Here is a 26,886-nt window from a genome sequence, read left to right on the forward strand (position 1 = left end):
GGCCACGCCCCAGCGTGGCGGAAGTGCCGGCTGTCCTCCCGGCAGCTCACTGGGTGTCCTCCTTAATCTTCCCCCCAGCACTTCCTGGTGTGGCGGAAGTGCTGAGGTAACAGGTCCCCAAGGCAGTGGGGCGCCTCCTGGCGGTGACCACGGGTCCCTACAGGGTGGGGCTTCTATGCCCTCAATCCGTGGCCCCCAAAGCAACCAGGATGGCGGCCCCCACGTGATCCAGGGTGGGCGCAGACCCACATCCGGTCCCTCACGGCGTCCCAGCCGGGTTGTTGACCCTGGCATCCCTGACACTATAAATGAAGTTAAAGTTAAACTGTAGTTTTAAACTGATTTATTAATAATTTCTAGTGCCTAGCTATGCTTTAAACTGACAGAAAACCTAACTAGATTTCTCTTTCCATATACAGTGTCTTCAAAGAGCGATTTAATGCTAACTGAACAAAAATGTGCAAATGTGCTTTACCTACAATTGTATGCGATTGCCACATGATTATATCTGACTAAATTCTTTTTGTGAAAGTTAACAGCATAGAGCCTTTTCTCACACTCTTCATGGATTCACATCTGCAGCTGTCTCGTATATGACAGTGAATATGTAAGAGGCAGTACACATATGTGTCATGCAGCTGACAGACTTTATATTGTTCTTTACCACCATTATTTATTTTTGCTAAACACTCATATCCACTGCATATGTATAGACTTTATTTCAGTGGTTTGAAGTAAAAATGCTTACTGAATACAGAGTTAAAGAATAATAACACTTACAGTAGAAGTATAAAACCAGTGGCATGGTTTTATAGTGGTTGGCGCTGCTGCTTCACAGCTCTACAGTCATGGGTTCAAATCTCACACCCATGACTCTGTTGGGTGTTTAAATAGACTTTATTATGATTACTAACATGTTCCTCTCACATCCTGAAGATGTTGCTGTTAGGTTAGTTGGCGTCTTGAATTGTCCCAGTGTCACAGTATAATAGAATGGGTCCAAGATTGGTAACTATCTTATGCCTGATGATACTGGAATAATTCTTTGCATTTATATAGCGCTTTTTCTCACTACTCAAAGCGCTCAGCAATTGCAGGTTAAGGGCCCGACAGAGCAGAGTCCCTATTGGCATTTACGGGATTCGAACTGGCAACCTTTTGATTGCCAGTGCAGATCCCGTGCCCCAGAGACACCACATGGTTAATTATAAAGAAGTTATTTTATGTTAAAATTAGACATTAGACAAGAGTAATTAATAATAAAGTGTTCTTTTAAAGATGCAAGAAACATAGCTCTGGACAGAACGGAGATCAAAATGTGATTGCCAACTTTTAGCAAACAGCTCGATAAAAAGTTCACATCCTGAAAGGGCAGGCCTACTGAATTATGAGAAGACCTGGTTTTATTTAGTCTTGTTCAGACAACAAAATATAAATGTGTCTTTCCACCTCACTCAACAAGACAACAAGAAAAAAAAAAACAAACACAATATCAACAGGTTAATATTTCACAAAACTCAGTCACATCTACTTTATTTAAAAACAAACCTCTGATCACTACTTCAAATGTGTGGCTAACATTCCAGGCTCAACTTTTGTTTTCAACAAAAGAGACATCTGAATGTGATCCAGTTGTTGCAGGGGCTAAGGCCTGTTCTGGCAGCACTTAGCACAAAGCAGGAACAAAATGTCATGTTTGTTCCCACACTCACATTCAGTCACACTGAACCAACGTGGTGTCAAGTTAATTAACTGGACATGCATGTCTTTAGAATGTGCAAGAAAACCACCTAAATGTATTTTATATATAATAATTTATTTTTGAAAATCATTGGATAACAGCATCTACTAATAAAATATAAAAATACTAACATGCAAACAAACCCACTGTATCCAGTTTAAGATTCAAGCCCAGAACCCTACAGTTGTGAGGCAGCGATGCTATTTACTGCACCACCATGCCACCTGTCTACCTTATGTATTTTGTATTGAACATGCTGGAATAGTAAGCTCCTAAGCCGTTATATATATCAGTGTAAAACTACCTGCCTGTCGAGAGTGTGCAGTGCAAATAAACATTAAAGGAATACAGTACAAGAGGTTTAAGCACTCTTGAGAATGAGCCTTACTACACATTTGCCCAGAGGCCAGTAAACATTGTGGAAAAATGAATAAGAAGGACATCATCACTCTTTTTATACAATATACATTTTTTAAACATATTTATTAAATTGATTATTTAATTAAATATTTCTGAATAAGAACTAGTAGAATTGTTTTCATTTACCTTTTTTCTTTTTTTCAGCTTCAGATAATATTTGTGTACAGAGAATATCCAATATATTAAATATGCTAGGTTACTTTTGATCATGAACTGGGTTTTTTTTTAAAATCTCAATTTAATTAATCTATTTCAGTTTTAAGGATCTACTTGGCTGAGGTCATCCCTGAGATTGAAAGGGAAAAAATGAATTATGCACTGGGCCACAACAGAATGGAAACAAAGCATCGCCGCTGATTGAAACATTGTGCACCATGGGGTGAAGGACAGTAACCTGAAAATGTGTAGAACACGAAAACTGGATTTGGGGAAGATGTGGTGTGATTGTCACTGTGGCGTGAAGGTACAGCTGTTTAATAAAGTTCGGAATTACAGGACTGCCAAGCCTACAATGTAATCATCAACTCTGAGTGAAATCTCCTACCCCCCCACCTGCCCCACATCACACCCCACTGAGGAACCTCAGATTCTCAAGACAACAAATGTCATGTTGGCCAAATTACATCCTGTGAACACAGTTTTGATAAGATGAAAAAAATATATAATAATGGGCTAGCGGAGAGTCCTAGTCTGTCATAAAAGCAATTGTTTTTTTCTCTTTGGCATCTAAGAACTCTACAGTATGGGGCTTGAATAAAAAAAAAAAAAGCGGAATCGTAGCAAGCAGCATCTGATAGAATGAACAATGAGGACAGTTCTTTACATATATCCATTACTTGTATAATATTATAAAAATGCATATTAAAACTTCAAACTGTATAGATATTTTAAAGCTTAAGAGAGGCCATAAAAATGTTAAAAATGGACTGTCCTCATTTTACACGTCTCTCTAACTTTTGATAAGCTATAAATACATTTTAAAGCAACAAAAAAGATATGTTTATATGTTAAGATATTTTTTTACATACTGAAATCTTATTTCCTGTAGTTGAAATATTCACTTATTGTTGGGAGGTGCTGTGATTATGGTTACTTTTTATTATTATTTGTTAATTAAATACACATTTTACTTGACTCCTTTAATTATATCTTTGTGGAGAAATTGATTTTGTTTATTTGTTTAAGACCGACACTAATATTTTTTTAACATTATTTTTTTGGTTTATGCGATGCCATCTGGTAGTCATGTGTCACATTTTGTCACATCAGTAGTGTAGGTATATAAATAAATTGTATTATCATTATTATGATTATTAACATTCATTTAAGTATAAATATCAAAAAATAAGCTCATCCTTGTGGTTTATGGCAGTTTTACTTCACTTGAAGTTCAAGTTTTACTTGAATTTGGCCTTGATTTCAAGAATAACTCCTTTTTGGTTCTCAGTTTGTTTTTGTCTTCAGGGTTCCTGTCTGACTATGTTCTGGGAACTTGTTGGTCATCTCTCTGTCCTTTTTTTCCTCTTACAATAACCTTTGAATACTTGAATGTTCACATAACTTACAGACCACATGAAGAAGACGACCCTAATGATGTTTTGACTATTATTCAAGGATACAGGAAATTATATAAGAAACTTCATTCACATCTATATAATGTTTGGGTACATGAATTTGTGTCTTTTTATTACTTGCAGGTAGATTTGCGTAAGACACTCCTTAGAGCCAGTATAATGTTCACAAATAATACCTTATATTAAATGCAATGGTAATTCATGGTTAAAAATTCTATTTGGTAATGACTACTATATGGATCTCTGAACTATAGGAAGTCTGACAATGAAGGCTAAAGTCATCCATCTTTACCACTTTTATTCTTCGTATTCAGCTCAGGGTTGTCAGAAGCCAGTGCCTATCCTGGCAGCATCAGACGCAAGATGGGGTCCAAACCTAGATGCAGTTTATCACAGGGTACACTCACGTTGTTTCTGTCTGCCCTTATTTTTCATTTTTAGTTTCATTGTGTGATGATTAATACTTTTAAACATTATATTTAATAATTATTATTATTATTATTGTGCCATCATTTTCAGCAATGTAGGCAATCTCATTTATGGTATTGATGTCCTGTTGCCACCTTGTGATTTCGGGAAGAGACAACACATGACATCATCACGATGATGGAATAAAGGACAACATCACTGCACCCCTAATATCCAAGATTCTGGATTCAATAACAAATTCTTTTACAGCGGTAGTCAGAACAGAAAACTAGTTTGGAATCAAGACTTTGCCTGCTTTTCAACTATGCGTTTGGTTTGCGTGTGGATTTTGGTATTTCAATTTTTTATTGAGTTTTTGGTTCTGACCCTTTTCCACACTTTGACCACGAATTGCCTAATATCTCCTGAACTTCTACATACTATTTTTCTTTCTGCCAAGTTGTCACGGACAGAACACATAAAGAGCCAATTCAGATTTATCAATTAACTTTACACACACTTCTTTGGGTTGTGGTTGAAAACACAATTTGCCATGAGAAACTTTGTGCAAACCTTCCACAATTCAATCTGGACATGAAAGAATCAAGGAGAAACATGGTAATGTTCTCAATTTTTGATAAAGGGACTGCACTATCGATGTCTGTGTTATCTGAACATTCCAGACAGGGACCCACTGACCATCAGGCCAAACACCCATTTCGAGCTGGTGGTTCATCTAGACTTCAGTATAGTCAAATGTAATATTACAATTTATAAATAAATTACACTCACTCATTCAAAAGAGACTGGATTTAGAAAAGATCTGCACTTATGAAAAGAAACAAGTGAGGGGAAAAAAAAATAATGTACTACTTAATAATCAGTCATCTTTCATTTTAAATAGTTATTTGTTATACCAAACATTAAAGTGCTTCATAGCAGCAGAACAATACAGCTTTCAGATAATACAAACTCTTACACATGCAGTGCACGGCTGGCTTCAGTAACATAAGATGCTTGAGGGTCACCAGGTGAAATAGAAGTGGAATTTGAACTTGAACTCCTTGGGGCTTTAATTCCCATCCCTTAGCTGCTAAGCTCTTTCTCATAAATGCTATTCATTCAGCAGAAACATTGAACAAGAAAGGTGCATCACAAGTGCCCTTTGGACACATACTCTACTACTCCTCACAGTCTGCCCTCTGTCCAATTACAGACCTTGAAAACGCACTAATTTCTCATCAATGGTGCAAAGAGATGACTTCTATAAAGCTCCATCGTCCGCATAACATTACAACACTTTACATAACCAAAGTCCTTAAAGTATACGATCAGATAGAAACTGCAAGGCCCAGTTCATCAAAAACAAAGTGTACTTTCAAAGAAAAGAGCATTGCTCTTCTAACAAAATACTTAAACAGATATTAAATATTTCAAACAGTAATGGACAATCTATACCTAAAACATAATTAATCAATTGCAAAACCCATTGTTCAAAAATGTATCGTTATTACCTTGCACAGACTCTGCAGTGAGCCTTGTAAGGCTAAATAAAAATAAATAAATAAATAAATAAAATAATGGATCCTAACATTTTCAGCTTTCTTCAAAGCTCCCTCGCATGCAGGGTTGACATATTTAAGCAGAAAGTGGAACTGTCACACCACAGCGTTCTCACTTTTAAAGGCAGGTTGTCCAGTCTTCCACACATTTAACATTGACGGGTTACAAAGTTGTTACACAATATGCATTTGCATTTTATTAAATGTGACATCTAATTTCATTCAATGCGTTTTGAGAGTACCATAATTATAAATGCTGACAGAACACTGTAGCAGGCTGGATGCTAAACAATGCTTTCTAATGCAGGCACACTCTAAACTAAAATAGACACAGCTAACACTGTGCTACAGTAAAGTGTCACTGCAATTGTGGCACAGACTAATTTTTTGTAGGCATATGAATTACATAAATCCACTTTATTTTGTATGAAAGTGGAAATTCTGTAATCTTATTAAAAAAAATTCTGCTCTCAAAGTTCTGTTAAGGGCAACCAGAATGACAACTGCACACAGATCCTTACCTGCTTTTGAGACATTAGATATAAGTACTTGTGATCAGCAGAAAAGGCCATGTCTCGCAAAATTGGGCTACTTTCAACTGCTTGAATGGTCTCATATTGAAGAGTCCCATGAGAAGGTCCATCCACTCTGATCTGCAAGAAAGGAAGGAAGAAAAATCATGAAGACTCCTAATTCCAGTTAACATATTAATTACAGAACAAGCAGGTTACCCTAGAAAAAGATTTGATGACCAAAGTTCATGCTGAGCTTCCTTGAGAACTACAATTAGTTTGTCACTTTAACTAACTAATAAAAGACACACTGTACCTCTCTTTTGCAGAAACTCCATGAGTGTCAAAAATAAATAAATAAGGCCTTCCTAAAAGTAATTTTGAATTATATAGGGAATAGTCCAAGACACATATACATACAGTAAGCCATAAAGCCTGCTAATATTTCATTTTGACAGCAGCTTGCAAAAGGAAATCTGTCCAAGACCCAACTCATTGACTGTGATGTAAAGTCCACATATAAGTATCTAAAGCAGATTCTGCACTCTTAAGGATAATGAAACTCAAGTCACCCATCCATAAATGGTTGTTCTGTGTCATACACTGTCGAGTGAATTCTAAGTGATTTTTTTGCTCCATTTCTGGTGTTTGAACATCTCGTAATGTTTTCTTTTTACAAGGCTCAGTAATAATGTTCTGTGTTAAAGGTTTTACATAATCTTAAAAAACTGGATAAATACATTACACTCAATTACAATTACAATTACATTTACAAGCCAAAGAAAGGTAAATTCATCACTTACATACAGCTCACTTGATATCATGTGTGGAAAAATTAAGCAAGACATTTTACTAAGATGAGATGATACGATAGATAGATAGATAGATAGATAGATAGATAGATAGATAGATAGATAGATAGATAGATAGATAGATAGATAACAATGCAAATATGATAACTGCATGTATTTACTGCATTCTTCTATTATGCCTTTCTTTACCTATATACAAATATTTGTATATATACAGTATGCAGTAATCTATGTAATTATTCATTTTTTTTTTATTATTTTTCAGAACCCACTTCATACAGCTAGGGTTATGGAGAGCTCAAGCCCAGCAGTAGCACAAATGTGAATCTATCTATCTATCTACCTACCATTTAGTGTTTTCTATCTATCTGTCTATCTATCTATAGTCACTCCTCCTGTATCTACTATTTCTATGGTACTGTTTCTATCTATTAGATGGGTACAGTCATTGATACATCTATTAAGATGCACATTTATTTTGTTCAGTATAGGGGTAAGTTTAAATAAAGAATAATTTGACAAATCAATCAATAGCATCTGCTTGGAAACTCTAAATACAAAATTGAAAGACTGACTATGCATAATGTGTTTGTAAATGAAATGCCTTTGTGTAAGGAATTCAGTGTCTCTTAAAAGGTGCTGGCTATGTGACTGTTTCCATTTATATGCTGATTCACCTTATCAAATGACATCTAAACATTTTTTCTTTAAAATGGTATGCCATTTTGCTTGCCACCATGCAGTCTGGGTGCTTTGAAGGACAGTGGCCTTGCACATCTGCCATAGTGTTTTTCCCCAAATAACATTAACAAGGAACCAGCCCCTACTTTTTGTTTACAAATTTCAGATCTCTTATATGTGTAAATTACATGCAATATACAGTATACAGTATGGCATAATTTATATATTTCTTTATCTACACAACAATATACAATCCTTATAATAGTATCAAATTACTTTGTTGGCAAAGCTCCTGTTTACAGTTACAAGTTTCAAGCATAAGCATCATTTGAATTTTGTAATGTTAATACTAGGGGAATATTGTGATTTATGAAGTCCAGTGCAAAAAGGCAGTTTAGACCTTGAAAGTAAGAAATTGCATCTCACTGGTCACTGAATCTGTAGATGCCATTCATTTGTCAGGGAATTTACAGGAAAAGTATAATAATAAAAATACTTCTAGCTAACAAAATAATTCCAGGGTGAAGCATTGTCAGCATTGTTACTAATAAAAAAAACACGTTGCAAATAAAGAAAATCAAGTGTGGTGCCATTCAAAAGGAGTTATGTCTTCCAATCAGACAGATAATTTGCTGCAGCATTAGGTTACAATGGCCGAGCTCTACTTTTACTTTGGAGATCAGCACACATTTGACTAAACTTGATAAATGTAATACAAAATCACTCAAATCACAGAGTCAAAACAATGTTGTGCACATACAACTTTCCTGCTGTATATTAAGGAAAGACAGCTTAACATCTAATATCATGAATGTTTAATGTACAGTATCTGAAAAAAACAAACATGGCTATAAGGAGCATGTACATTATATAAAAGAATAAAAAAATCTCTTGTTGGACACACAAACATGTAATGCTTCCTTTTATTTAAATTATATTAATAAGGAATTGCTAATGACCCTAACCCATTTTTTTTTACTTCCTAATTATTTATATACGTACTAACATTTTCTTCAGATTCATATTTTTTTTTTTCGATGTTTACATGTCTACAGTGTCTTCGTTATTTCACTACACTCTTCCAACCCCTTCCACAACCTCTGTTGGTTTAGATAGCAAAACAACATTTTAAAAAACGGAATCTGCGGAGGCAATTTATTGTCAATAAGTGGCTGCATGAGTGAACACACTTGTCTACTGTTTACTGTGTGCCGCATTGCAACAAGCTGTAGAGCTACCCTCCTGTGTGTGTTTTTTTGTGAATATTTGCTACAGGGCAGATTTTACCATGCTCAGTCCCAAAAGGGATTAATTTCCCTTGCTGGCTGATGCGGGAAGTCCGATTTACCAGCAGGAGAGTGTGTGCTGGCAGACCCGCAGGAGGTACAAAGGCCAGCCGTGTACATCATGTTTGGGTATTGGCTAATTCTCTTGTCATGTGGGGTGACAGCCTCAAGTGGTAACATTTTGGCAGGATGTGCATGCTGATTCTAGGCATCACATTCTCAGTCAGCGGTTGGTACAAAATGCACTAGGAAGAATAGTTCAATAAAATAGAGAAATGCAGTTGTTTGGGGGGAAAAAATGTTTTCCTGATATGTTACTTGATTTGTAATAAAGGGAGAGAATAACTATAACATAAAGATGTATTAACAGGGAGCCAGCACATGTTTAGAGAGGCAAGATCCTGTTCTACAAGTGTGCTTTTTATTGGGGAGAAACAGCAGTGGGAGGCTGATCTTTTAGCTACAGGCCAGCAAAGCTGTGGAATGATCTGCCTGCTTATGTTAGGAAGGCCCCATCAAGTCTCAACGCTTTCCTCCATTGGTCATATCTTAGTCATACTGTCCATAGGCTTCGTACTCCTAGAATTCATTAATGCTAATAAAATTGAATTGTCCCTTTATTAGCCCTCGTTTCACATAATTTGTATTAGTGATGAGTGAAACAGTAGAGTTTTGCGTCGTATACAGTTTCACATAATGGTAGTGATGCATACAAGTTTGCAAATGTGAAATATAAAAATCACTAAAAATAGTTTTTATAGGGTTTTTTAAGTTTTTTTTTGGGGGGGGGGAGAAACAAGGAACATTGTTTTCTGTAAAGCTTCGTTCACATTATGTGTTTACCTGCATTTTTTCAACAACTTCATAATACAAGTAATTTTAAATATACCAGTAAAATGAAATACATTTTATGCCACTCACTGCAGAGGATAATGGTGAATTTTTTTTAAAAAATGTAACATTCTGCATATTTTCCACACGCCCAATAGCGCATACACAACACGTATGTCAGGGCACCAAAATGTGTACGTGTAATAGAAAATGAGTCCCCTGTGTGTTTTTAACTTTAGGACTTTATGTAAACACTAAATAACTGACAGATGTATGCAGCATTATCACAAGAAAATTCCCCCTACAGGTTCTACACATTCCTTTCTTCTTCTGTCAATAGCATGAATTTCGTTGGTTGTGAAATGCTGTTTGTTTTACAAACCTCCGAGTTTCACTACAGATTAAATTTTGCCCAGATTTGTGTTTTTAGGTATATAAATGTATTATAGTTTTGCTCTCAATGCATTGTAGTTGTGGATTTGTGCACACACACTCTGGGCACTCAGTGGGTGAAGAGAGTTAGGCATAAATACATTGGAAAACAATATCTCACAATGACTGAAGAAAAACATTTGATGAGTAAGAGTAATCATCAAGATACAAGAGACAGATTGTCAGATCAGAAAAGTGCAAAGTAAGCACAAATAAAACAGGATTTGCTACTACGTTAACTGATGTTTTAAGTGTAATTCCAAAGGTTTCAATGCTTCGGTCTCTGCTCTTTCTTATTTATATAAATGATTTACTCACAACTGTAATAAAACTGTTGGTTAAGTTTGTAGATAGCACAAACCTAGCTGAATTACCAGATCCTTTGAAAACCAGTTTGATCTTTACAAACAGAGTTAAACAGATTCATATAGGTGTTGATATGCATCAATTATTTTTCACATAAATAAAAGTAAAATTCTGAGAATGCATGAAAGAAACCAATAGACACAATTACGTACTGGAGGTTTCGGAACTAATAAACATAAGTTACAAAGAAGACATGAGGCCTAGTGTTTTATCATTAAGTACAACAAGACAATGTGAAGAAAAAATTGGACAGCTTTAATAAAACATTTTGCTATGTACTGCACCACCTCAGTGTGGAATTAAAATCAAGACAGGTTAGGCTTAAACATTTGGGAGACAATTTAAGGAACAATAGGTAGCTGTCAATTGTTACAACAAAATATCTTTTTGAACAAGACTATAGGGGCATGGACACTGCATAAGAGTAAATGTTAATTAATACTTCTACAATATATGGAGTTGTAGATACAGTACACGGAACTGGAAATCACGTAATGTACCTGAATGCGACATTTTAGGGATATTTAAATGTTAATATAATTATGTTGGACATATTAACTGAGTGAGAATTGATGAGCTGCACTTGTCAAAACTTTTCTTACGTTCTTATGCTCCTAAAACAAATAATCAACCTCGAAAAGTTCCTTAATTTATAACTTTAATGAAATCCAATAACACTCTTGGCAACATATTGAGTAACATAATGAAAAATATCTCCTCTAAGCATTTGAAGGAGCCTGAAGGCACAGAAAAATATCCGCTTGATTAAATTTACACTAGGACCAGAAAGGGGACTTTTATGTTATTCACAATCATGAACAATGTCTTGAAGGTTTCCAATCAGTATTACATCAAGAACCGATTCTTACATTTGAAACAGTGAAATGAAGAGCAGCTTGCAGGTGCTATTTTGACTCTTATTTACTGATTTGTACCTTTTTTTTCTCTTGCTAAGCAGAATGTTATCGATCAGTTTCACCATTTTTGTCACCAAGGGATACTACTAGAGCTATTAATGTTTACTTTTTTATGCCCTTTTTTTCATCAAAGTCAGCAGGCGAAATGCAGCCACGACTCCAGGACTGCCTTCTCATTCTTCAGAAAGAACACATTGATTTTTCCCATACAGTTTAACATCTTATGTATCTTATGCTTCAAGACTGACTTCCATCACTGCAGCCTTGGAGTGACACTTCGATAAAGACATCAGAACTTGTGAGATGCTCTAAGGGTCCAGACAGGCTTACCTCTGAAATCCTAGACAGCAGTTGTAAGCAGCTCTCACTTCACCTTGGGTCACACAAACTGACATGAGACACATTAACAGCCCTAAATCAGCAGATAAACAAAACCTGATGCTTTTGTAAAGAACACAAAGGCCAGGTCTGGTCAATATATTTTGTGAATACTAGAAACAAGCTGTAAAATGCCATGCTTAAGAACAGCCATGAAGAAAATGTTAAAAAAAAACAAACAGCTTTCGATTTTCAAAGCAATTTTTCATGGGTTCTTTTTTATGGTACTATACAATTTGATGCACCTTAATGAAAAGGATGAATAATGAATTTAAAATAAAATAAAAACTTGAATAAACTTCTTTCATTTTAATCCATCCTGGAGGAAGAATTCAACTCCGAAATCCAGTACCATCGAAATGTAATATGTACCAATAATACATGACACCACATACATACGGTGCACATCCTAGTAGAAGACCATTAATACAGATTAGCAGATGATGACAGGAACCTCCTTGTTACCAAAACAAATCTGCTCTTTCATAGTGCTCTGAAGCATGGCAGCTTGATGCTTGATATTCTGAATGAGTCTGGGGACACCACAAACGGGTTCATAGCATGGTAGGCTCTTCAGTGCCATTGCTAATCTCTCTTCACTAATACACTTACAACAGAAAAAAATGAACCTTGAATGGAATCTGTCTGTCTATCATTCAAAAAAAATTAATTCTAAAATTTAAAATTACATTTAATTGAATTGTAATTCTCTATAGGATTTTTAGGGAAAGCCTTTTAAATCAATCAATCAATCTATCTATCTAAGAGTATAAGTTTTCTAGACAATTCTACTTTGATTTAACATGATCTCATTTTACTGTATATACCAGGGGTGTCCAACTCCAGTCCTTCTGGGCCACAGTGGCTGCAGGTTTTCATTCTAACCCTTTTCCTAATCAGTGACCAAATTTCACTGCTAATTAACTCCTTTTTCCTTCATTATATTAGCCCTATTCAGTCTTCTGAATTGATAAGTTTCTTCATTAAATGGCAGCCAAACAGAAAAGAGATGTGAAACGAATCAACAGATGACCAGCTAAATTGGAACGTCAAACTCCAGCCAAATTCACTCCAAGTAGTTTCTTAATGAGAAGCCAAATCTTGCTGTTAAATTAAAGCCTTTATTGAATATCATGACTTGTTGCTGCTCTTATCCTGTCATAGCAGACTTTTTATTTATTTATTTTTTTCTAAGACCAACGTCAAGATGCTTTGGTGACCTGAGCAGACCTTCACCTTTCTTTATTTTCAGGTTAGCTGGTCATGTGGTGGCTTGTTTTGTGTGTCATTATAGTTCAGCTGCACATTAAGGAAAAAGAAACAACTAAGGGTTTTGGGTCACGTCAATTAAAACAAAGGCAAAACAAGTTAATCAGTAGCAAAAACTGCTTAGTAATTAATAAGATGGTTAGAATGAAAACCTGTAACCAGGATCAATGTTGGACACCCCTGGTATATACCTTTATTGTATCAATCCATAACTCTCCAATAGGAATTCAAGAAACTATATGTAACTATAATACCATTTATGACATTTCCTGGTTATGTGAACCAATAATTGATAATGATCCCATAAGTAGAAATGGCACTAACACAGTTCAGTGTTTATTATCATTTGTATCTATGCCTGCTGTTTGCTAAGGTTCTGTATTTGTACACAATTAAAGATTCGTCATTTGAATTAAATGTTTTATTTGACAATCTAGACCTTTTCCACTCTATAGTTCTATAACTTCAAAGTGATTTTTTGTATTTGTGTCAAATATTTTGATAGGGTGGCACAGTGGGTAGCGCTGCTGCTTCGCAGTTAGGAGACCCGAATTCGCTTCCTGTGTCCTCCTTGTGTGGAGTTTGCATGTTCTCCCAGTGTCTGTGTGGGTTTCCTCCGGGTACTCCGGTTTTCTTCCACAGTCCAAAGACATGCAGGTTAGGTGCATTGGCGATCCTAAATTGTGCTTTGTGTGTGTGTGCGCGCCTTGCAGTGGGCTGGCGTCCTGCCCAGGGTTTGTTCCTGCCTTGCACCCTGTGTTGGCTAGGATTGGCTCCAGCAGACCCCCCGTGACCCTGGATGGATATTTTGATAACCTCGTGTCTTTTTCTTTATCTTTACAATTTATTTGATTCTGTACATTTTGCTTCCTTAATTCTATGCAAATACCAACAATTAACAAACAGTGGTTCAAATGACAATGAAAAATGAAGATGTGCAGCTGTTTAAGAATTATTTGCACTTATGGCATCATTGGCAAACAGAGGATAAAAAAACAAATGAGTTTGAAATTAAGTTATACTTCCTAACTAGTTGAAAAAGTAGATAAAGCATCTTGTGAAATTTTGGACAAAGCAAATAAAGGTCTAAAGAATAATTGAATGTTTAATTGAAAGAGAAGTGGGGAAAAAAGCAGGAACTGGCTTGATTAAAAACATGCTTACACTGTGGCTTTCCTGGACCAGGACTGAGTACTCTGATCAAAAGGGATAAAATGCTGGAATCTCTCTAGCTATCTAATAGCTTGTAAAAGACAGCTACTAAAACCTATTGAAAAGCTTGTTACATATCACTGCCAGGGTGTAGCTCTGTTACTGTATAATACATAGTATTGTATTGTATACACTGTACAAATATAACATAATATTCTCATACCCGTTGACTGCATTCCAGTTGAGAGGTAAGGGGAGATGGACTCTTTCCAAGTATTTCTAGGTGCAAGACAGGAAACATCCTTGGATAGGTGGAGGTCAACCAGAGGCAATATAAAACTGGCAATTGACCTAACACAGATGACTCTGTGTTCAGAATACAAGCTCTATGTGCATTTACATACATTTATATATACATACTGTACATGCATTCATTTATAAATTTATACAAAATATGTTTACACTATGTGTACATCTGGAGTGAGGTAAGCAAAAGAATGCAATGCTTGTCTTAGCTAGAATATGCTGCGGTCTTAGGAGGCACAGAAGAGATGTGCTCTCAACCATCACATAGGTCATATTTTTTCAGCTGCTGTCATGGCAGACCCACAAGTCATTTCATTTTAATGAATTCAGTTTTGACAGATCTTTAATACAGTTGAAAACCATATTACCATTTTATTCACAACACCACTGGAGATATGGTTATGGGTATTGTTCACTAATGGATCTGTGGTTTTTAATTTGAACCTCTGATGGCCTTAGCATAACAAAAAAGGCAACGCATTCCCTATGCTTCTCTGTCAAATTCCATGTTCAGTAAAAGCATTTTTGCATTTATTAGAAAACATTTTGTAGAACTCTGCAAAGTGCATCCGTTTGTGAGGCAGAAACTATGAAAACTAAAGTTTCAAATGGTTATCAATCAATATTTGAATCACACTGGCTGCACACATCAGAGCCGAGGCTTTCAGTGAGTTACTGTTAAAGAATAAAAAAAGCTATTTTAGTTATGTAACAAAAGGTATCCGTTTGATCTGCAGCAGCATCAATAGTATAAGAGAATATTTTCCCTTTATGAGAAGCGCATAGCAAAATGTAACAAAAGCTGCCTTTTTAAGCACTGTAGTCATGTTACCAATTTGTACTAAAGCAGAATGGCTATAGTTTTTCATGCTAGATATCTCCAATTTGATCCATCCTCTCTCATTGGATATTCAAGTAACCACCATATCTTAAATGTTCAGAAATGGCTCTAACCTGTCACAAAATAATTGGATTTTAGTACTGGGTCATGAGGAGCTAGAGTCTATCATGCTAGTATCAAATAGGCACCAGGGATTTGTGCTGGCAGAGATGCTAGTCCATTGCAGATGTGGAACCAAACTCACTAAGATTGGGCCAAATTTCCCTAAGATAATAGGAATAACATGCAGACTCCACAAAAGATAGTAAGATCATTTGAAATTAAATAGAGCATGCATAAATCAATTTTCATTTTATTGCCAACATTAGTTAAGTTGGCAATCAGTTCTACCACTGCTACCAGCAATTAGCAACATTAAGCAGAATATTGTATATGAGTAGGAGTGATTTTGTACTGTTTTTTAAATTATCTATCTATCTGTCTATCTATTTATCCTATTTTTTCCATCACAGTGTCATGGCATAGGGTCTAGCGTTAATCAGCAAAATTGAGTTCAAGCCAGGGACCAAGAATGAGGCATCTTTGCAGTGCAAGGCACCTTCATGCATACAAGCATACTGAATTGATTTAAAGACACTAATTCTAGAAACCTGCACATTTTTGGCATGTGAGAGGAAACCAAAGCAGCTAAAATAAAGCTGCACATCTGCCAAAATAACGTGCAAACTCCTTACAAGCTTTAATCAGGCAGGGGATCAAATCCAGTCTATGGAGCTTTTGCCACCGTGCTTCCTTATTTATTTGCCTTACAACAAATGACAAACATAATGAGCAACATAATACATCTTTTGAAGTAAGAAATAACTTTAGCAAGTTGATTGAATGCCAGATTTGGCTGTCAAGGGACACTCATGTTTGAATTTTATTTTGGCTTCTTCCACGGCTGTACCAGTATCAAAATATACTCTGTGCATTCTCCCCGCAGAAAGCTATTGCTCATGTTAAGTAATTTAGACAACAGATTTGCTTGAAATGATCTTCCTAATGAACTAACAGTTTTAAAGGTATCTAAGCAACAGGGATTTATTTTAATGCAGACAGAACAAAATGTTATTTACAATACTGCATAAGCCTGCAAAGCATCCAAAATCTGGGATTGTGTGGTCCCTTGATATTTCCTAATTCCAGAGTATCTTAATTACACTAAAATGACAGAGAAACAGAGAGACAGAAAAAACATGGACTGCAGTGAAGCCAAATAATAATTATTTACTGACCTTGATGAAAACATTTCATTTGCTGACTAAATTAAAAAAAAAATCCCAAAATGAACACAGGCTGGTTATCCTTGACTAAGTTGAAGTGCACCTGGTACTATTAATATTCTAATGGGGCTGTTCATTTAAATAAATATATCAAATACAAACTGCATTTTAAGAGCAGCAGATATCTGCATGTACATTAACTGATCTGATTGCCTACTGTGTGAAAAAGGCCAAAACACCCCATGAAATGATGCCTTTAATGATAATTAACTCTGCTAGTTTTAACTGGAGGGTAGCAGGTTGGGAAGCTCTGCTCTCAACCCAGAGGCTTTATCTGTAATCAGGAAGGATGTGACAGCTTCTGCTTCAATGCGAATGATTCACTTCCTACAATCCTTTGAAATGTCCTAGTATTTGTGACCATTCTGCACCAAAATATGGGGTTTGAAACACAGCTCAGTTTCTGTCTTCGTGGAGTTTGCATGTTCTCCCCAGGTCTGTTGGGTTTTCCTCTGACATTCCAAAGATTTACGTTTTATTTATGCTGAAGACGATGAATTAGCTCATGTGAGCTAAAGTGGGAAAGCAGCATTGTGCATCATAGTAAGGATACCAGGGTTCAAATCCGGGGGGGGGTCCTCCCTACGAAGTGTTTCCATGTTCTCCTAGTGTTCACATGTTCACATGCATTTCTTTCCAGTGCACCAGTTTCCTACCTCAGTCCAAAGAAATGCAAGTTAGGTGCAAAAGTGATACTAAATTGTCCCTAGTGTGTGTTTGTGTGTGAATGTGTTCATACTAGCACCCTGTCCAGGAGATTGTTTCTGCTTTGCCCCCAAGCTTTCTGAGGTAGGATCTATTAGAAAATGGATGGATGGTTGTATTTAGAGTGAGTATGTGGATGAATGTATCGTGTGATGAGCTGGCAACTCATTTGAAGCTGGCTCTTTCCTTTTGCCCCTATGACTCAGGATTGGATTGGGCAGATTTGATAACAGACAGATGTAGTTTTGACTAGGGAGCATTATTATGCACTTTCATTGTAATTCAACTCCTGTATGCCACATCATTGCCCGTAGGGATAAATAACAGAATAATAGGACCCATACTACCACCTAAACAAACCCAGATTTATCACACAGCAGTATTTCCTGATTTCTTTGTCAATGAAAATATACTTCTAGCGAACACTCAGACATTTATTCAGTCTTATATGTCAAATGGGCAACATTAAGAGCTAAACGAGGTTAAATAAGGATTAAAGTGCAGGAGAAGATTTTTTTGTTAACAGATCAATCACATTTTTTCTTTATTTTGTAGCAGGTAGCTCTTGGCATGTCTTCTTTAAAAATGTGCCTGAGACCTAGAGAAATGCCACTGTTATGCCTTATTTTTTAAAATGCACACATCAAAGGTGGTATGGACGGCTTATAAAAAGATAACCTTAATAGTGACTTCAGTGTAAATGTAAATATGTAATGTAAATGTAAATATGCTGCATATAACACCTGAAATCTCATTCCAAGATCCAAATGATCAATGCAGCACATCAGTACATTTAAGAAATGCAAAAATGATTTAAATACTCTTAACTCTCCTCATTAAGGTTTATACGTATCATTTGTTGGGCAGCATTTATCCTAAATGCTGCATAGATAATGGTGCAACCCACCTTTGTTGTACATAAAAATGCTTTCAATATTTAAAAAAATTCTCTTAACTGACTTTGGACAATTATGGATGAATTTTATAGCACAATTTGGTATTATTGTGTACACAATATTATTACAATATTCATTTACTGCTGTGTCGTACAGCTGGGGCCCTTGCCTGGCTATGTTGGATGGACCAGGGGAAGAAGCATTTCCTCACCCGAAGCACTAGAGGGCAGCCCCCCTGGATTGCGGTGTTACCACGGGTTTGGAGCATGGAAACTCAACCCAGTTGGGGCCCGTTGCCACCGCCAGGGGGCACCTAAAAAAATTTTTGATGCAACACTGCCGCCACACCCGGAAGTGCTGCTGGAAATAGGTCAATGAGCACCTGGAGCACCTCCGGGTGTCTTATAAAAGGAGCCAGCAGCCGCTGTTCTTAGAGCCAGTGTCGGGTGGGAGAAGATGAAGCTTGCCAGCAGGAGTGAAATCGAGAGAAGAGAGGAAGAAGAAAAGGTTTTGTACTGACCTGTGCTTTGTGCTTGGGACTGGAAAGAAAGAAAAATAAGTGTGTGCACTCACACTTTGTCCTGCCTGTCTGTATCGGGATTAGGGCTGCTGTACGTGCTCGAGCTTCACGCTGCATTTTATTTTCATTTTTCATGATGCCATTTTTTTTTTTGTGTGTGGGTTCTCTCACTTTGAGATCCTGTTGGCAAGATGTGACTTCCGATTGCTAAAGAGCACGGTCATGGAAGTTACACTGTGTGATGTCACTAATGCCATGCCTTATAATGCTATAACACGGATCCATTGCCTTCTAAAATTATAGATAATCTAAAGAATTTTGTGCAAGTTATTACTAAGGAATACTTTGTATTCCTTTTGACTTTGATTTTTAGTTAGAGAGTTTTTGTACTGGCTTAGTAAGAGACTTTGTAATAAAAAGGATTCAAGAGAATGTCATTACCAAAAGTCAAACTGATCCATTGTCAAGTTTAAAATAGTAATCAAACATTAAAAAAACCTTAATACCAAAAGCAATCCTGCTAAGCAAGAAAAGTTTTTTTTTTTTGTCGTAAGAATCACTAATCTCAGATACCCAAAAAATGCATGTGCCGACCTTTATACAACACATGACATCATCAGAGAGACAACATATTTATGGAGCATTCTGGGAAGATTGCCATAGCAACCAATGATGATAAACCTCTCAAAATGGCACAACTAAAAAAAAATTACATTGCAGCATAACAGTAAAATATTTTACATGTTCAGGAGCTCTTCCAAAAGAAAATACAAGCCCAAATTGAATTCTTCAGGTAATAACATCCATAAATAGATACATACCTTGTACATGATACTTCAGGATGTCTCATAAAAAAAGAATGAGAAAACAACAGTTATATCAATTTTGGGCTTGGACAACGATTAGCTTGACTTTCTGGTTAGTGACTAGTTCCTGGTTTAAACTTACAGCATGTTTAATCATGCAGTTTGTTTCAAACCTTGTAACAGCTCTTGCTACATGGAGTACAGAAAAAAATGCCAAATTGATCTAATTGACAAGTCTTGCTGTGACTAGCGAACAAAAGCATTGCCTCAGTGTGTTGCTGAACCCATTTAAGAGGCCTGACAAGTTACAACCAGACATGTAGCTGAGCTCTCAGCATTCAAGGAGAACCTTAACAATATCATTCAAGAATACACAAAGTGCATTGAGTTTCATGATAGCCTAGCTTTGTTCATAATACTATGTGAAGAAATATCTATTCAGATTTGCTCAACTCATTACAAGGCTTTGATCATAAACTCGTTTTGAACCAAAGACCAAAAGACAGTCAATGGAAGTGCATCACCGAAGTTCTCTTTGGAAGAAGTTTAAGACTACCTTTTCCACAGTAAAGTTATGATCACCGTGATGATGGGATACTTTTGGTAGACGGAACACCATGAGGTTAAAACATTTACTGAGATCTATGCATTCAAATTGTTACGAGTTGGAGACATATTATATGAGAAATAAAAGCCTCTGAAATCCTTCTTCAGTATGACAAAACATGACCACACACAAGTTTAAAAACTCAAGAGGCAATCACAAAACTCATGTGGATTCTTCAACCCTTGCCAACCTGCAGAATTTTTTAGGATCTCTAAAGGATGTCATCCAATTGAAAAGGTTTAGCAGTAATGGTAGTCTTAATAAGGAGGTGAAAAGTGACTGTGAGTGCAGGACACATGCTGTTTTTTTAATGGCATAAGACTGTTAAAAGTGATGAAGATAGTACAGAAAAATGAGGGATGTAGCAAATGTAGTTATCCTTTGGGAATATTCAAACAATTGTATAATAAAGTTCTAGTAATTAAAAAAAATGTTTTTCCAATCATTAATCATATCATATACTGTATATCTTTTTCTAATTGCAGTATCCCAACTTTCAGAAGTATAGTAATTCTGTTAGCTACAATCTCATGACCAACAATATAGACTCCAAGTAATTTCAGCTCCCATTACTATAGTCAGGTTTTCAATCTTTGAATTCCCAAAGGGAAATCTACACGCTGACATCTTGAATAGAACCAGAAAAATATTTCAAGTGTTTATGTACAGACTGCATGCTGCACTGATGAATACTGCTAGCAAGTATCCGGCTTGATATTTTTAGAAATGTGGCAGAATAAAAAAAATATCCTTTATGTGAACAGACTCAAAATGATCATTTGTCTGCCCTCTACATTACTTGTATAGCATACACTAGACTGTTCTTTATCTTTCAAAAACACTAAAAGTAGAGTAAATTCATTGGAGGAAAGGGCACCAAAAGAAAAACAATTTAAAAGGATAAGAAAAGTCTTTACAAAACCATGTGCTTAACTTTTATAATCTCCGATAACAAGTGCAATACATTGTCCTAAGTCAAATCTTGCAATTAAACATCCATTTAAAACATTATTAATAACCTACTAAAAGTATGGGAATTATAAAAACAAACCCCTGTGATTAACATGTTGTTTCTCATTTAGTGGATCCAACAGCAATAAGTACAATGTCCTTTAACAGCATCATTACACTTATGGTGCAAAGTTTAGGAGTAACATAAATCATGTCTGATGCTATCTACATAAAATAAAACTCTTAAACACACATAATCCAATTCTTATTTGAAAAGTTCAGGAACAGCAATGGTCATAAGACAAGAAGTAGCTTTGGACAAGGCACCAGTCCATCAAAGGGCCTACTAATGCACATATAATTAGAAAGTGAATTTGAAATCAACAGTTCATCTAGAATACACAAATAAGGAGTTATTGTGGCGTGAAATTTGGTATATAAGTTCATAAATATTTTGTATGTCTTTAAGTCAGACAAAGCAAATTTAATATTAGCTTATCATTGATGAGAACAGTAATGCTTTCATGTCTTTAGGAGCGACTCAGGATGTGAATTCTATGGCAGGATTGGGCAAAATTCCTAAAACCAGTTTGGCAAGGGGAATCTCTGTAGGATATACTCTCTCAACCAACCCTCGCATGGAAGCCAAACTACCTAGCTGGCAAGCATCAGCTAAATAAATGGTTTTGGGGCAGGTGTGAAAGGCATTGTGTGCCCCAATTGGTCTGAAGTATGGCTGCTTTTGATTGATTTTGAATCAGAAGCCATTCTGTATCACATCAACCTATTGGCCTTAGGATTTGGACAGAGAATGTATACATTTGGTCACTTTACCTCTCCCTCTCTCTCTCTCTCTCTCTCTCACAACCCGGCTGTGGAAAATAAGATTACAATGATGAGCACAACTAGGCAGCCATGTTGAGACAGGCATGCGGCCTATCCTGAAAAAAAGCTGACTAAAAATGATGACTTAACTAGAGACATTTAAGTAAATACAAGTCTGTGTGCTACCTGAATCTACACATCTAGCATTTATCATGTACTTTGCTTATTGTTAATATTTTATGAATATTATTAATAATACATTATTTAAAGCTGTAACTTAACTCCTGCTTGTCTTTTACTCTACCTAATTGCGTGAAGTTATAGATGAGGAAGGGAAGGTGGGGAGAAGTTATAAAGTACAAAATCTTATAAACAGTGGTGAGTCTATGGGATTTGAGGCATTTTGATAAAGTCTACACAATAAAGGATATTAAAGGGGGAAGTAGAGTAATATTGAACTCTACCAAGACAAAACAGGGGTGGTGCAGAAAAACCACAGTATCCTGAGGAAAAGTCATGCATGCACAAGATGAACCTGTAAACCTAAAACAGACAACAGGCAGGAGCTGGATTCAATGCAACAACAGCACACCCTACTTACTTATTATCCACTTACTCACACGTTGAGTGTCTCTGTCCAGTATACAGCAATGTTCGAATTTTTAAAACTTCCAATATTTTCCTTGTGGCTCTCAATGATCCCTTGCATCTTCAGTAACCTTTGCTTAATTCCCAGCCTTGTCACTGCCCATGTATATTTTACACATTTGTTCCCTGTATTTGTGTGGTTGGTTTTCCATGTTCCTACAACATCACAAAAGTTAACTAGTGAGCATAAACAGGACCTGCATGGAGGTGTAAGAGAGTATGTCCATAACTCAGCTAGTTCTCACCATATCTGATCTTCAGCTCTTTAAAAGCATTTATTTCAGTGAACCCAGTTCAGAACATGGATAGATAAATATATTTTTCTTTGTAACATTATAAAGAGGCACACAAGGTAAAAGGGCTTAACTCTACTTTAGGCCAAAAGCTGAAGTCCTTTACTGTATTAATCAGTGCTTTAACGATCAAGAGACTACTGAAAACTTAAGGACAGCCTGCAGAGACAAATATATTATGAAATAGCTGCAAAAGTATTTAGTTAAACAAAAATACTTTCATAATATTTTTGGCAGCGTATAATTGAACACACTTATTATTTTTTAAATACAGCTTTTTGAACTGGAGTCAATAATTTAAGGTGTCAGTCTGCAGTATGTCATTGATTTTGTTTAACTAACAAGTAATTCTTCAAAAGATTTTTTAATTAGAGCCAGTAAGAGAAACAAAGCACAGAACTAGGCTGATCAAAAATCTTTTGTGAAGTATTTACAAATTCACTCTTTCACTGGTTTTGGGAAAGAGACTGGCTGGTAAAATGCTCCACAGGGATAATCATCATATGTGTGTTTGTTTCATATCATCTGCAAAAGCAAAATAATCTTTAGCTTGTATGGGTCTGATACCAACATTTGAATAATCTGCTTTCTAGTATTTAGCCAAACACTGAACCATTCAGATTTAATAGTTCAGTTTGTTTCAGGATGTTTTGGATATTAAAAATGTTAATTAAGTCATAAAAAATAATGAGCTACAGAATGACACAGTGATTCATGCTGCTTCCCCATGGATCCTGTGTCCTATGTTTGGAACCCATGTCCGGTTGTTTGCACTGTGGGGTTTGCATATTCTTTACATCACTGTTAGGTTAATTATTGCTTTCAAATAGTCCTGTGTGGTTGTGTGAGGTTTTAATGCTCTACTTGTGTTTGTGTGAATTTTTCTCTGGTTTTCTTCACAACAAAACTCTCATACATCCAAAAAACCTAATGTACATGTGTCAGGGATGTAGAATAAAAATCCACACAGATACAGTTGGCCATGAACTGAAGTCAATCTCTTTTAACAGTCAGGAAAAAATAATCAAATCACAATGCAAAAAATTACTAATGCTGAGAAAAAAGATATATATAGCATATCAGAATCAGAGCAGGATTATAGTTTATAATCAGCAGCCTGTTTGTAACATGTGGACATCATTCAAATTTGACTCTGTATGCTACTAATATCTATGTTTCATTGTTTATACACATTTATATCATTTTGTCATATATTTTATCATTGTTTTTTTGTGATTTTGATTTTCTTTGGCCTGTCCACAGTCTATGAAGCAAGTCTGGTTGCATTTTGCAACTCTCTTTAGACTCTTTGATCTAAGTCCTCAGGCAAGTCTTGATGTTATCAGGTTTTATACATCAGGTTATTTAACTGTCCTTCTCAATTACACACCCTACATGCTTGTATATAAACCCACCTTTTACTGATATTCGCCATGTTTTGTAATTTACTTGATCAAAGTATAATATTGCTGTTTTGCCTTTAAGAACTGCACACACGGCATGCCGTGGACAAACTGGGGCTGTGTTATAAAAAGCATTTTGTGACATTCACAAAACAAAATTCCTGTGTTCATAGGATGTGAATCTCCCATTACGTATTCCATTATTTTTTTATTTTCTCACCTAAACTATGAATAAAGCTCTTTCTTCAACATTGGGGGCATAATGTGCATATCATGTGACTATGACATCATATCAGATAGGTTATAAAAGACAGCTTTAGACAGTGGCCTGCGTTCAAACTTTCAAACACATTCTTAAAAGGAAAAACCTCTAAAAAGGTTTACTTTAGATAAAATAAATAGGGGAATGATTTTCTGGTTTTGATCTTGGCTTTGTTCTCACTTTGCCTTTTGCTTTGCACTTTAAACACTAAAGATTGATTTCTGTTCTTCTGTACCAGCCTTTATTTTTCCCCCAGACGACTCTTTTGTATTGTTCCCAAAAAATCCTAATGCTTAATCGATCTCGGCTACTTGGTTATCAACTAAACATTGGCTGCTGCTTTGGTCCTGTTTCACATCACAATTGAGCTAGGAAAAAGCACAAACGTAACTTCATTTTTAGCTTAATGAAAATGATATTGAGATGTAGAAATATAGAAATGTTAATATTTAAGGGGAGAGCAAGTAGTTTGGGTGTAAGCTCTAAAATGAACTGTTCAGCTAACACACAGGGTCACAGAAGATGGCTATTGGTGTATTTCTCATTAAAGTTGGAAAACATTTCTTCCCCGTAGAACTGTTGATAAATGAAGAAAAAAAATAATAGTGGAAAACAAGGCCTTGTAGACCAACCTAACTTTATTCGACCAGAAATCACTGAGCTGAATGGACTGTTTCTCTGAGAAGTAGAGTGAAGCTGAACATGTGTAAGTGTGTGGAATGTAGGAAACAGAGCGGGCCCAAACTATCACCATAATCATTTTGCTTTGGAGGCCAGTGAAGGATTATTGATCACGAACTACATTACCCCTTGAAGGCAATTAACAGAATGACTTTAAAAAATATTTGCTTGCCTTACATGTACCATCACCATTCAGCCTACATGTTTCTTCAATATCATTTATGTGTTTCAGCCTGTCTTGGCTGGGGTTTCCTCTCTCGATTGTGTTCACGTGAAGCCTGCTTCTCAGACTTTGTCATTTCAAGGTGTGTTGGTAGCCTTACTTCTCATCTTTGAGGGCAACTCAGATTGCGGTTCGTTATTTTTTATTAACACAACGTCTGAGTCGTCTTGTTAGTTTTTAGCAACCCAACACAATTTAGCATGCTATTCATTTCATTTTAATCAAAATGTTTCATTTTTAATGACATTTTCATACAAATAGAAACATTGTCACAATCAGGTTTTTAACTTCTCACTCTTTATCTGTATCCTTGCGTGTGTTAACCTCTCCGTTCCCAGTGTTTCCCATCTAGATCATGTTTGACTGAGTACTCAAAGCAAAACTGACTAAGCACACCAAAACCAAACAAATCAATCAGATCACTCAAAGGGACTGGACACACACACACACATGCAGTAGCAATTTATTATTTAGTAGATCATTATTAGTATGTGTTTCTGTGTTGTTACTTTTGGCTGTGCTTATGAGTATAGTAACTTATTTAATGAGGTTTCAGTAAGCTTTAGGGCTCAGCAGCATACAGAGATGCTACTTGGGTTTTCACACTACAGAATTTTAATTGAGCAACTTTTATTTCTCTATCTCATCCCTACAAAAAGATTATGCTGTGTAATACCGGGCTGCATCAAATAAAGGTGTCTAATGTTATTGCATCCCTTGACAGTTTATATAGTCTTATAATAAACTATCAAATTCATCAGGACATTTTTATTTGGTTCGTACTCATGAGGTGCAATTTGTCTGAAGCTACCATACCAATAAGTTTGTAGAGAAAGTGCCCAGAGCTATTGAATGCCAGAAGCATTTAATATCGCATGGGCATTTTAAGTCTATCTTGCTGCCAATATATTGAGTAATAATTGTTCAACGCATTTTTAAAAGATGAAATATTGTTTCATGAGGACTGCCATTTCAAACAGTTATACATTACCTTCATTTTAAATTGTCTTCTTGTCACTTTAGCAAGTTACCAGCTCACCCACAGGTAAACAAAGTAGTAAAAGAAATGCAATATGATTGTAATATCCACAAGTTCTTATAATATGTGAAAAGGGCCGTACCACTGAGAAACAAACAATACAAAGAGGAAACATGAGTGAAAAACAACTTGCAAAGTTTGCAAAAGAAAAATGGCCTACTGTTCATCCTCTACATATACCTCCTTCCCCAAGACCATGCCCAGGATAAGTGGG

The 26,886-nt window shown here is 36.0% G+C and overlaps 1 protein-coding gene across 1 annotated transcript in view; it reads right to left on the reverse strand.

The window, feature by feature from the left end:
* Positions 1-26,886, reverse strand: part of plxna4 (plexin A4) — a 748,931-nt gene that overhangs the window by 388,250 nt on the left and 333,795 nt on the right. The window contains exon 4 of the mRNA XM_039761357.1: positions 6,227-6,358. Coding sequence (XP_039617291.1) covers positions 6,227-6,358 — 132 coding nt within the window. The remainder of the gene's footprint in view (positions 1-6,226; positions 6,359-26,886) is intronic.

This window comes from Polypterus senegalus, chromosome 8 (assembly GCF_016835505.1).
Source record: "Polypterus senegalus isolate Bchr_013 chromosome 8, ASM1683550v1, whole genome shotgun sequence".
Lineage (NCBI taxonomy): Eukaryota > Metazoa > Chordata > Cladistia > Polypteriformes > Polypteridae > Polypterus > Polypterus senegalus.